This window comes from Lactuca sativa, chromosome 4, assembly GCF_002870075.4.
Source record: "Lactuca sativa cultivar Salinas chromosome 4, Lsat_Salinas_v11, whole genome shotgun sequence".
NCBI lineage: Eukaryota > Viridiplantae > Streptophyta > Magnoliopsida > Asterales > Asteraceae > Lactuca > Lactuca sativa.
Window position 1 is genome coordinate 57954322 of NC_056626.2, and position 13609 is coordinate 57967930.

At 36.1% G+C, this 13609-nt stretch overlaps 1 protein-coding gene across 1 annotated transcript; it reads right to left on the reverse strand.

Annotated features, from left to right (window-relative positions):
* Positions 1-3537: 3537 nt before the first annotated feature.
* LOC111878595 (uncharacterized) lies at positions 3538-6425 on the reverse strand. Its single transcript, XM_052770875.1, has 3 exons — positions 5963-6425; positions 5208-5686; positions 3538-3546 (listed from the first exon to the last, which is right to left on the reverse strand). Exons 1-3 carry the CDS (start codon positions 6423-6425, stop codon positions 3538-3540), a joined length of 951 nt encoding a protein of 316 aa, XP_052626835.1.
* Positions 6426-13609: the final 7184 nt, after the last annotated feature.

Sequence of the window (13609 nt, forward strand, 5' to 3'; positions counted from 1 at the left end):
TCTCTAGACTAACCCTCATTAAAAATGATCCCTTTTGACTTAGAAGCAGTTGCACCGGTTTGCTCTTGAGCCAAAAACTGAGCCAAACGAATGGAGGCTTCTTCATGATTTGCCCCTGGAGGAGAGAACCCTGGTGGTATAGAGGGACCACCGGTTTTAAAAACGGTACTAGGGCCTTCACTGAATGGTTTTGTGGTTACGATAGCTGGAGTAGTAATTGGAGTAGTAGGCATGCCTTGAGAAAGGCCAGAGTCCAAAAACCCGACCCTAGGATCCCTTCTTCTCCTTTTTGATGGAGGCTGCACTGTCTGGTCTTCTTGTTGATCATCTTGAAGTGGTTCAAATATGGGCAAAGCACTTTCAAGAAGAGGAATCCTTGACACTGTCACCATAGGAGTTGAAGAACCAACCACTTACTCTTGAGAAATGGGGGTTGAATAAAAAACGTCTTCCTTCTCCCTTGTCTCCGTTACTGGGATAGTAGCATCACTGACATTATCTAGCAAAGAGTTGAGATTTACGCTTGTTAGGAAGTCATCATTTCTTCCAAAAGTCTGAGGAATGTCATCTTGATCAAATCCGGTGAGATCAAGGTCTTCAAATTGGTTAGGCTGGGAAGTGTTCTTAGATGACCCCTCATTGAAATCTCCTTCGATTTGAACATTTTGTAGATTATGTTCCTCTGCAACTGATACATCATGATCATCAGCCTCTTCTCCCTCTTCATCCGATATTGTGGCCACATCTCCTTCTGAAATAACCCTTTTCGATGAAATATGCTCTGTAAAAATTTTGTCTGACGATCCATGAGACTCGGTTGCTTCGTTCGGTTTGGCAAATTGTCCAAACTTGACCAGAGGATGCAACCCTTGAAGTACCACCTTTCCCTTTCGATTTTGCTTAATGAGCCCAATAGTATGAGGACCCAAAGACTTCATATCCAATGTTTCTCCATCCTTCACCAAATTAGGAAATTTCTTGTTGATGAAGAGCTGAATAAATCGAGGGTACATTAAGAAAGTATCCCGAGTAGTGGCATTAATGTTGACCACAAACTCATCTAGAATAAATCTAGAGAAGTTGAAGTCGATTCCTGCCACGAGAGAAACAATAGCGCCAGTGTTTCTCAGGGAAATCTCATCAGCACCGGACCTTCTGCCGGAGATACATCTCACGAACACGTGGGCTAGAAATCTCCAATAAGGCGGCAGAAGTTTCTTTATTGTTGGTGGAGTATCACCCTCGTATCCCATCCTCCTTAGAATCTTTTGAGCATCACTAATACCAATTTCCGTGGGAAAGGTTGGAAGGTCGTTAATCAGCAGAGTCTCTCTCACAAAGGTCTCATCAATGACAATCTTGCATCCCTAAACGATCGCATCTACATTGACAACTCCATTGTCGTCCCTTGTCATCTTGGCAGTCTGCCAAAACTCACGAATCATTTTCTGGTACACCGCAGTGTTCATCGTGATGGCAGAGGCCAAGCATCATTCTCGAAGTCTGTGAATCATCGACTTGAAATCCTGATGTGCCACCGGAGGGTCAGCAAGAATCATCATCAGGTTGTGCATATCTGCAAATTTCAAGGCCACCATTTTATCTGCACTAAACCATACCAAGTGAGACAAAAGAGAAAAACGAGCAATTAAATTTTAAATGATTTAATTTTTGACCCCAAAATGAATTAATAATTTTTAATTAAAATTAGGTTAAAGTCAGAGTTTGCGGTCAACAAGGGTTTACGGTCAACGAGGGTTTACGACCGTAAACCCTTAACCGTATGCTAATGACATTTTGGGGAGTTTACGGCCGCAAACACCTTACGGCTATAAGCTTCGACCGTAAACTCCAAAAACCTTTTTTGTCGATTTCAGCCTCAAAAACACGGTGAATCACACAACGAGATGCATATTCCTGGTCGAAAATGCAGTACCTTCAAGACTATCAGATTAATTTCGCAAAAATCGACGAAATTTTTTTCGGAGGAGAGAGAGGATGAGAGAGTTTGCGGCCGGAATCAAGAAAATGATGGAGATTCCGGCTTTAAACCTCCTTATATACCCCCTTTTCATTTACCTAATAACCACACAGTATAAGGCAGTCTCCAACACAGTCCAATATTTTTCAAAAAAATTTAAAACAAATCTTTTGAGGATTAATATTAAAACTAAAATTAAAAATAAAATAAAATAAAATTAACTTTGCAAAATTAAAAATAATAATAGTTTTGTTTTTAGCAGTTAACAAAATAAGAATTAAAAATAAAATTAAAATTAAAATTAAAATTAAAATTAAAATTAAATTATCTCCAACTAAAATATACAACTTAAAAATTTAATTATTGAGAATGAATTTGTGACGCTGGGATCAAACTTTTTGGACATCCTAATTCTACTTGTCGGTGCCCTTATTTTCACATCTTCGTCTGATCGATCGTCAGTATTGTTGTCCACTTAAACACGAAACATTTGTGACATAATTTTGGACAGATTACCAATAATATGACATTTTTAGCCCTTATTCTTAAGTAAATTTCTTAAGGACCATTTATTTGACGACAACCAGGGATATTGTTGTCCACCTAAATTGAGCAGCGAGATCTACAGACAATCTGTATGTGTCCAATTTTAATTGCACTATAACGTGTTTCCCGCTTCCTGATATGCCCTAGCCATCAAGGACTTCCAGAGTACTCCTTACACCGGGTAAGCAGACAATTATTAAGAGAGAAGATAGATTTAGAATGCATATGATGTACATCCAGATCGGATCTCTTCCAATCACTCAAAGGATGAAACATATGACTAACTGAAGTTTTTAGAGGGATTGAGAAGAGAATGGTGCATATACTATGTACCAGGTCGGATTTGAGTCACGCAGAGGAGACAATATATGGCTAACAGATAGAAAGAATTGCATAGATAGAAGATGCAGAGAGATAGAGTTGCATATGTTACAGTCTAGGTCGGGTCTCTCGATCACACAGAGGTGACAACATATGACTAACAGACATAAAGAAAGAAAATAACCTTCTACAGACCTAATTTATCGGAATTACCCAGTCACCCCATCCAACCGGAATTAAGGATAGAATCCGCACATCGAGGAAAAGTGAACCCACAGTTCTAGATACGGGTTTTTTAGTGTGACCAGTAGATTCCCCTGTATCTCTCCCTGCTCAACCTATTTGGGCGTCGTATTGTCAGGCTAACTGGATCTAACTAGGTTAATGTTTGTCAAGTACTTAAATTCATTAAGTTCAACTCTCCCTAGTCAAGTCCATTTAAAATCTTTCGTGCCTACCAGCACATCGAGCACAGAGCGTAGACGATTCAACTTGGGTACGTTACGCAGATTCAGATTGCCCTTTATCACTTGCTAATTTTTATTTCCTAATACAACACCTGCAAACAAGACTTTCAGCAATATTTTTAATTTTCCGGATTTTTTATTGTTTTTGAATTTTTGGATTTTTCTCCCCCTAAATTTGTGCATGAGTGAGAATAAAAATAAAATGAAATGCGCAAATTTAAATTAACCTACCTACAGAAACCAAAACAAATTTAAAAATTTTAGAAGAATTAAGAAAAGAAAAAAATAAAAAAAACTTAATCCTCAAAACGAATCATTTTCAGAAATCCCACAAGCACATCGAAGCGAGCTTTGTTAAAGGGCTTAGTGAACAAATCCACCAGATTACTTAAATTGGGAACCTATTCGAGCCGTATTAGCGAACGTTCATAACAGTCTCTGATAAAATGAATTTTAATATCGATGTGCTTGGTTTTAGAGTGTTGGACTGGATTTTTGGAAATTTGGATTGCGGCCTCATTATCACAGTAAATGGGGGTTTCTAAATAATTCAAACCGTAGTACAACAGCTGATGTTGGATCCAGATAACTTGAGAACAGCTAGCAGATGCAACAACATATTCTGCCTCTGCTGTTGAGGTTGAAACAGTGTGTTGTTTCTTGCACTGCCATGACACTAATCTGTCACCAAGGTATTGACACCCTCCCGAAGTAGATTTCCTGTCAAGCTCACAGCCTCCATAATTACAGTCAGCAAAAGTATATAAGTTAAATTCAGAATTCTTCGGATACCAAAGACCCAATTTTGGGCTACCTTTGATATACCGAAAAATTCTTTTGACAACAATAAGATGTGAAAATTTAGGATTAGCCTGATAACGTGAGCATTGACAAACTGCAAACATGATGTCAGGATAGATTGCAGTAAGATACATCAGTGATCCGATCATCGATCTGTAGAGCATCTGATCTACGGGTTCGCCATCAGGATCTGGAGTTAGGAGAGGTCTTTTAGCCATTGGCGTCGATGCAGATTTGGCGTCGTGAAACCCGAACTTCTCAAGAATATCTTCCACATACTTGGCTTGATGTAACAGGACCCCGGTTGAATTTTGTTTGACATGAAGCTCCAAAAACATGGTCATTTCCCCCAACGAACTCATTTTGAACATCTTTTTCATAACACCTTCGAATTCTTTGCAGAGCTGCAGACTGGTCGACCCAAAGATAATGTCGTCAACATAGATTTGCACAAGTATCTGATCATTACCGACATGCTTGATAAACAATGTCTGATCGATAGTGCCACGAGTGTAACCATGCTCGAGCAAATGCTTTGTCAGAGTTGCATACCATGCTCGAGGAGCTTGATGTAGCCCATACAATGCTTTGTCCAACTTGTAGACATGATTAGGAAACTTTGAGTCAACGAACCCAAGAGGTTGATCAACGTAAATTTCTTCCTTCACCTTGCCATACAAGAAGGCGGTCTTGACATCCATTTGGTAAACGGTAAACTTCATGTAGGAAGCATATGCTAGGAAGATACGAATAGCCTCCAAGCGAGTTATTGGAGCATAAACTTCAGTGTAATCAAGACCCTCGACCTGTCGAAACCCGCGAACCACCAATCTAGCTTTGTTCCGCACTATAACCCCTGAATCATCCTGCTTGTTTCGATAGACCCATCGTGTGTCAAGAGACTATTTGCCCTTTAGCAACTCAACCAACTTTCAGACCCCAAGTTTTTCAAACTGACGTAACTCTTCATGCATTGCATCTACCCAGCTAGGCTCACTCAGATCCATTTCAACATTCTTGGGCTCTATTTGAGAGATAAAGCAAGAGTAAAGACACGTATTGACATCTCCATTCTGACTTCTAGTTTTAACGGCATCGCCTAGCTGACCAATGATGTTGTCGATCGGATAATCACGTTGAATCCTTGAGGGTATTTCCTGGTTGATGTCATTTAGAGAGACAGGAAGATTGTGAATATTTACACCTCCCTCAGTTGCTGATTGAGTCACGCTAGATGACTCTGCCACAAACTCATTTGAAAAATCTTCAGGAAAGTGTAGCTCCATAAATGTTGAAGTAGTAGTGGAAGAGTCTTTAGACATGAACTCTCTTTCTATAGGAGTGAGTGGTGTTGATTCAGCATCAGGAGTAGTATTCTGAACTGGAGATTTAGGACTATCAGGATGTACAGATGACTCCCCCTCAGGTGAAGCGAAGGACTCCCCCTCAGACGAAGCAGGAGTCTCCCCCTTAGGTTGTGAAGAGGATACCATTGGAGGTATGTATACAACTTCTTCGTCTTCGTCTTCAGAAACATTCTTTGAATTGGAGATAGATCCAGATGAGCTACCTGAAGACACATTTATAGTTTTGAACAGAGATGTGTAATCAAACAACCAATCCGGACCTACTCGAGCATCTGTCTCATTTTCTTCCAACCAACGCACGTCATAAGATTCTATAACTTGCTTTGTCTTCTTATTATAGACCCTATAGGTGGTGCGAGCAGCATACCCTATGAAGTAACAGTCATTGGCTTTGGCGTTGAACTTTGGGTTGGACTCTAAGTGAAGAAGGGTGCAAGGGCATCCAAATACACGGAAATGACTGACTGAAGGCTTGTGACCATATAGAATCTCGTACGGAGTCTTCATTTGAGATTTGTTGATCAACATGCGATTCTGAACGTAGCAAGCAGTGCTTATCGCCTCAGCCCAAAAGAAGACAGGCAGTTTGGAGTCACCCAACATCGTCCTTGCGGCGTCTTTCAAAGTTCTGTTTCTCCTCTCAGCAACACCATTTTGTTGGGGTGTGTGAGCGGAGCTGTATTGACGCATAATACCCTTTTCTGCGCAAAAGTGATCGAGAACAGAATTCTTAAACTTTGTTCTGTTGTCAGTACGAAGCGCCTTCACCCTGTTGTTAGTTTGGTTCTCAATTAACACAATGAATTTTTTAATCAGATCGGCAACTCCAGCTTTATTGGATAGAAAGAAAACCCATGTAAAACGTGAAAAATCATCAATCACGACTAGACAATAGGAGTTTTTGTTAATGCTGAGAACGTTTATTGGTCCGAACAGATCCATATGTAGCAATTGAAGCACCTAACTAATTGATTTGACCTGTTTTGGCAGGTGTGGTTTTCTATGATGCTTACCTTGGGCACATGACACACACTTGTAGATGTATGTTGTAAAAGTTGAATAGTGTGTATTGTAATGATTCGCATTTGTATATTATTTTACTAAGTCAATTTTGTATGCGAAGTGTAGTATGCGAAGTGTCAAAGTATAGACTTAGTATATTTTTTGTATGCTCCCTATAAATAGGGACTTAGGCTTGAAGTAGAGATATGATATCGAAACACAATATCTCTCTTCAGCTTACTTTGTAATCAGTCTTAATAAAAATGAGATCTGATTAATATTTACTCCGTGTGTTCATCATCTTTCATCATTCAAATCTATTGTTTCTTTTCTTACTTCTTGATAACAATTCTCATCAATTGGTATCAGAGCAGGATTCAAACTGCTTAGATCTGATTTTCGTATAAGAATCATTTGTTTTTTGAGTTGCAAAATTTACTCAAAATTTTCCGCACAATTTTGGTTTTGAAAATCACTTTTGATCTTCAGATTTGAATCGATTCTGTATTTGAATTGTTAAGTCGAGTAATCGATTAGTCATTTTTGATCAATTCATTTGATCGAATTCTGAAATTCATCAAGTTTTCAAGTTTTCAGATATTTTATGTGTTCAACAATGGCGAATTTCAACATGAATACAATGACTTCTTTCTCTCACTTGCTTGGTTTCTCAACCAAAAATCCGATGTTGATTCCAGAATACTATGATCAGTGGGCTGATAGAATGGAAGATTACTTAAATGGAATTGATGAAGAACTTTGGAATTGTATCGATGGAATAGTACAAGCTCCTGCTAATGTTCAACAAATTGGATCATCCACTGCATCTCCTGATGTTGAAGAACAACGAAAACGACTGAAGAATAATGAAAAGAGGTGCATGAGGGAACTAAGAGGTGCTCTACCTCCTGTGGTTTACAATTACATTCGTAGTTGTAAAACAGCCAAAGACATCTGGAATACTTTAAAAGAGAAGTATCAAGGTAGCGAAAAGACGAAGATCAATTCTGTGAAGCAATGTCTGGTTAAACTGAAGGAATTCAGACAAAAGGATATAGAAACTCTCGAAAGTTACTATGATCGTCTGAATGAGCTTATGTTTCGCTGCAATAGGTATGGTATCACTAGATCTCTCATGGAATTCAATTTAACTTTCATTATGGGTCTTCGCAAGGAATGGCGAAGTGTGAGCATGATGATTAAGAATCAACAAAGTTTTGATACAACTAAATTGAATGATCTCTACAATCAACTAAAAACACATGAATGTGAGGTCTCAGAAATGTATGAAGAATCAAAACTAGCTATTGGTGGTCCTTTGGATCTTGTTTCAAAGGTATCTGAAACTGATGAAAAAGATGGTTCAGATGAAGAAGGATTTTTGATGAACTCCGATGATGAAGCAGTAGCATTCTATTCAAACAACAGAGTTAAATTTTTTTTCAAAAAGCCTTTTAATCCAAAAGGAAAGATGAATGATGCGAAAAATGTTGTCACAAAGACTGGAGGGGAAGAAAGGAAGAAAATGGAGAAAATTGATGAAAAACAGAAAAATGCGAAAGAAGAGAAAAAGTTGAAAGGTGATTCAGGAATTTATTGTCATTATTGCAATGGTGCGAATCATTTCGCAGCTGACTGCATGTTGCGAAAGAAAGATGAGAAGAAAGAAAAAGTCAAAGATGAAGCATACTACTCCGAGAAGATTGAAGAATTACGTGCAAAGACCAAAGGAGTGTCATTAGTTGCTAAGGGAGAAGATGCTGAAGAAGAAAGTGGAACTTATCAGATCTGGTCTTCAGGATCTGATGCTGAGGAAATGAGGCATCCCACACATGGAGCAATGTTCTTAAGTTTTGAGGATTGCGAAGAAAACATTTTAGGGAGATGTTTTGTGTCTAAATCCACTGACAAGTCACCCATGACAACCAAGGTACGTGCAATTCTTGAATCTTTTAATATTCCTTTATCTGCTTATGATGCTGAAATTGTTTCATTTGATGATACTGTGGCTTATTTTGATTCTGTTATTGTGTCTGCTAGTAATGAAGCTAAGAAATTAAATGTGCAACTTAGTGAGACACGAAGAGATTTAGAAATAAAGAAGAGCAGAGTTGAAAAATTGGAAATGCAAGTCAAAAATATAGATTGTGATAGGAATAATCTTACTAACGATGTTAGGTTATTACTAGCACAGAGAAACATATATTTTAATTCTGCAAAACGTTTGTATGCAAAATTAACAGCTTTACATCATTCTTCTGATATTAGCAAAGAACAACATAGGAAACTTTTACCTTTTCTTGAGTATGAACGTGAAAAAGTTGATGTTGTTTCTTATGTTTGCGAAAGCACAATTGCTCAATTTGACAAAATACCTGATGATAGATATACTTATGGTATTGTCAAAATTGATGAATTTCTGAATGCTGATGAGTTGGTTAACATTGTCAATGAAAGTTTGACAAAGAGTGAACAAGTGAAAATCATAAAGAAAACTGAAAATTCAACTCTTTCCTCACAGTTGAATTATGCTGATATTGATGAAAATTCTGATAATGTAAGTGAAATCAGTGAAATAGAAGAGGAAGAAGAGGTTGATTGTTCTCAATTGTCAATCATTAATATCACATCTAAGATCAAAGGTAAAGAAATAATAGTTGATTCAATAATAGAGGATGAAATTGATAAACCTTCAACTTCGCAACATTGTAAGTTTGATAATGTGGAAGTTGAAAGCTGGAAATCTGATGACACATATGTAAATAAAGAAGAAAAGAAAGTTTCAACTGAAACACCTCAAAGGGTTGTAGTTGATCAAGTGTTTGAAAATACAACAAAATTTGACAAAATTTTAAATGATAAAGGCGCACATTATTTGGAAACCAACACTGTGGTATATCCAAATTTTGTATGTACTAATAAAACCATTTTTCCAAATCAAGTTTTTGTCACTACAGGAAATGCTGAGAAAGTTCATCCTGATTTCAATAAAATGATTGAAAAAGATAATCAAAAGTCCACGACTGAAGGTTTTTTCGCAAATCAAAACACAGAAGAAAACAATTTAACCAAAAATCCTTATGTGTTTCAAAAACGAAAATCATCACAAAAATGGGTGGTTAAAGGTGAAAAATCAAACAAATTTTTTGAAAAAGTTGAAAACCCAAAGGTTGAAGTGAAACTAAATTCTCATGAATTCAAATTGATGGTTGGAAATTTTTTAACAAAAAATAATGTTTCAAAAAGAAAAGCATGAAAAGCAATATTCTGGCAAGTTGTGTCTAATGAAAAATTAAGAGATGAAAAAGAACAAATTTCAAAAACATCATCAAAATTTCAAAATAAAAACACAAAAACATATTCAAGTTTTCATAAACAAATAAACTCTGTTGACAAGGTTCCATATGTTCGCAAATATGACAACAATCGAAAATTTGAGAATTCGCAAAAATTTGCAAATAATCAAAAGTTTCAAAATGTTGGCAAATTCACGAATACTTCATCAAGTTTGAAGAACTTAACTCAAGTCAAAATGAAATTTTCACCAAAACAACCAAAATTTCCAAATCCTTCAATATCAAAACCAACCAAAGTTTCATATACAAAAGGAAAATCTGATGTTAGTACGATCAATCATTGGTTTGAAGGGAAAGGAAAGAAATATCAAAGTGGAAAATTTTCAGAAGAACAAATCAAAAGTGCATTTGATAAGTTCACAAATAATTCTTCAATTGAAAGTGAATCATCTTATAATTCGCAAGTTCCAATTCAAAAATGGAAACCAGTTATCAAAAATGCGAATGTTGTGAAGGATAAGATTACAATTAATGGAAATCCAAAATTATTGAATGATTATATTTCAAAATCTAGAACTGATGATGTTGATATAATTGATTCTGTTACAAACAAAGTGAAAACATGGTTTTTAAATTCCAAAAATTTGTTTCATTCTACTAATGATGGACCCAAAAAGTCTTGGGTTCCTAAATTTTTTCAATAAATGCAGGTGATATGTGACGAGAAATATGATATGAAATGGTACATTGATAGTGGTTGCTCTCGTCACATGACTGGAAGAAAAGAAAATTTGCGAGATTACAGAACCTTGGAAAATGCTGGAGTTGTCAAATTTGGAAATAATCACAAGTGTCAAGTGAAAGGATATGAGAAAGTCACAAATGGAAAATTCACAGTAAACAGAGTGGCCTATGTTGAAGGACTTCAACATAATTTGATAAGTGTATCACAACTTGTTGTGGGTACTGCAAATCAAGTTGTATTCAATGAAGAAGGAAGTATCATTTCAAATGTCAAGACGAATGAAATACTCCTCAAATCCAAAAGATATGGTGATATGTTTACACTGGACATCAAACCGATTGTGGGAAAACCAGCTGTGTGTTTACTATCAAAAGCATCCAATGATCTTAGTTGGCTTTGGCATAGAAGATTGTCACACTTGAACTTTCGAAATATAAATAAACTTGTAACTAAATATTTAGTTCGAGGGTTACCAGTACTAAAATTTGACAATGATTCTTTGTGTGCAGCTTGCGAACAAGGAAAACAACATCGAAAGGGTCATCCGATTGTGATAGATTCAAAAATAGTAGATCCATTGGAACTTCTTCATATTGATCTATGTGGACCATCAACTGTTGCAACAATAAACAAAAAGCGGTATATTTTAGTTGTTGTAGATGATTTGTCTAGATTTACGTGGGTGTTTTTTCTCAGGTTGAAATCTAAAGTTGCTCAGATGATGATTGATTTTATCAAAAAGATTGAAGTTAGTCTGAAGAAGAATGTACGAAAAATTAAAAGTGATAATGGTTCTGAGTTTAAAAATCAAACTCTTGACAGTTTTCTCAAAAGCAAAGGCATTTCGCATAATTTTTCATCACCATATACACCACAACAGAATGGTGTAGTTGAAAGAAGAAATCGATCTCTATGCGAAGCTGCCAGAACCATGTTGACATATGCGAATCTACCTCAATATCTTTGGGCAGAAGCTGTGTCCACAACATGTTTTACTCAGAATCGATCATACATTCATCGAAGATTTAATGTTACTCCATATGAAATAATCAATAATTGGAAACCTAATGTAAAATTCTTTCATGTTTTTGGTTGCAGGTGTTTTATCATGAATCTAAAAGATAATTTGTCCAAGTTTCAAGCTAAAGCTAATGAAGGCATCTTCTTAGGATATTCACAAAATTCAGTTGCATACAGAGTGCTAAATAAACGAACAAGAAAAATTGAAGAAACTTTCAATTTAACATTTGATGATTACTATCTTAAACAAATTGATAGTAAATTTGATAATAAACCAATACTTGTAGATTCAAATACTCCAACTGATAATTCTGAAATCAATGATTTTGATTATGACTTAATTTTTTGAATTCCTGACAGGGCCATTGATGCGGAAAATAATGCTCCTGATAATCAAACATCAGAATCCTCAAAACATACTGATGAATCAACGATAACTTGTGAAAGCACACCAGATGTTCATAGGGAACAAGGACATCAAATTGAGGGGGAGCATTCGCAAAATCAACAAGGACATCAAATTGAGAGGGAGCATTCACAAAATGAACAAGAATATCAAATTAAGAGGGAGCATTCGCCAAATCAACAAGAATATCATTTTGAAGGGGAGTATCAAGATACAGATCATGTTGAGGGGGAGCATGATGAAACAGAGACAATTAATCTTGATACAAATGAAGAATTTCATGAAGTTAATGATAACTTTTCTGTTGCAGGATCTGAAAATGAAGATATGTATGAAGATGCACCTTTAGAATTTGATTCAAATTTTCCACCACTTGAGAAATGGACAAGAAATCATCCAAAAGAACAAGTAATTGGTAATCCACAAGAAGGTGTGTTAACTAGGGCTCAAATTCGTGCGAAAAATGAGGTATTGAATGAAAACCAAGAACTTTGTATGTTTAATGTTTTTATTTCGAAAATAGAGCCAAAAACTGTAAAGAATGCTATGGAACACTCAGATTGGGTTGTTGCTATGCAATCTGAATTGGCTGAATTTGAACGAAACAAGGTTTGGAGATTAGTTTCTAAACCTTCTAATGTTTCAATTGTTGGATTAAAATGGATTTTTAAAAACAAAACCGACAAAGATGGCAATATTATTCGAAATAAAGCAAGACTAGTGGTAAAAGGTTATTCACAACAAGAAGGCATTGACTATGAAGAAACATTTGCACCTGTTGCAAGACTTGAAGCAGTTCGCATATTTTTAGCCTATGCAGCTCACAAAGACTTTGATGTTTATCAAATGGATGTTAAATGTGCATTCTTAAATGGAAAACTCGAAGAAACAGTGTATGTTGAACAACCACCAGGATTTGTAAACAATGAGCATCCTGATCATGTGTATGTCCTTGACAAAGCTGTATATGGGTTAAAACAAGCACCAAGGGCCTGGTACGCAACACTTACAAATTTCTTGAAACAATCTAAATTTAAACAAGGATCAGTTGACCCCACATTATTTTGCAAGAAAGTTAGGTGTCATCTAATGCTTGTTCAAATTTATGTTGATGATATTATCTTTGGTTCAACTGATCCAGCATTGTCAATTGAATTTGAAAATTTAATGAAAAGTCAGTTTGAAATGAGCATGATGGGAAAAATTAATAATTTTCTTGGTTTAAATATAAGACAGAACAGGGAAGGAATCTTTATCAATCAAGAAAAATATACGAAGAACTTGCTTGAACAGTTTGGAATGCTTAATAGCACAAAGCTTAGAGTGCCTATGGCAGTAGGAACAAGACTAACTCCTTCGTTAGATGCTCCTGCTGTTGATTTAACACTGTATCGTAGCATGATAGGTTCTTTATTGTACTTAACTGCAAGTAGAGCTGATATTATGTTTTCAATTTGTTGTTGTGCTAGATATCAAGCTAATCCAAGAGAGCCTCATTTGATTGCAGTGAAAAATATTTTTCGCTATCTAAAGGGAACTGTTTCTTTAGGACTTTGGTATCCTGCGAAAACAGGATTCTTCATTCAAGCTTTTTCAGATTCCGATCTAGGAGGATGTACTTTGGATAGAAAAAGTACGACTGGTGGATGTCAACTAT

Excerpts from the sequence above, each read along its gene's own strand:
- LOC111878595 (XM_052770875.1), bottom strand. The coding sequence starts at position 6,425 with ATGGATCTGTTCGGACCAATAAACGTTCTCAGCATTAACAAAAACTCC. Across the intron at positions 5,687-5,962 it reads TCCGTACGAGATTCTATATG|GTAGCTCATCTGGATCTATC; the intron begins GTCACAAGCCTT and ends ATGTGTCTTCAG.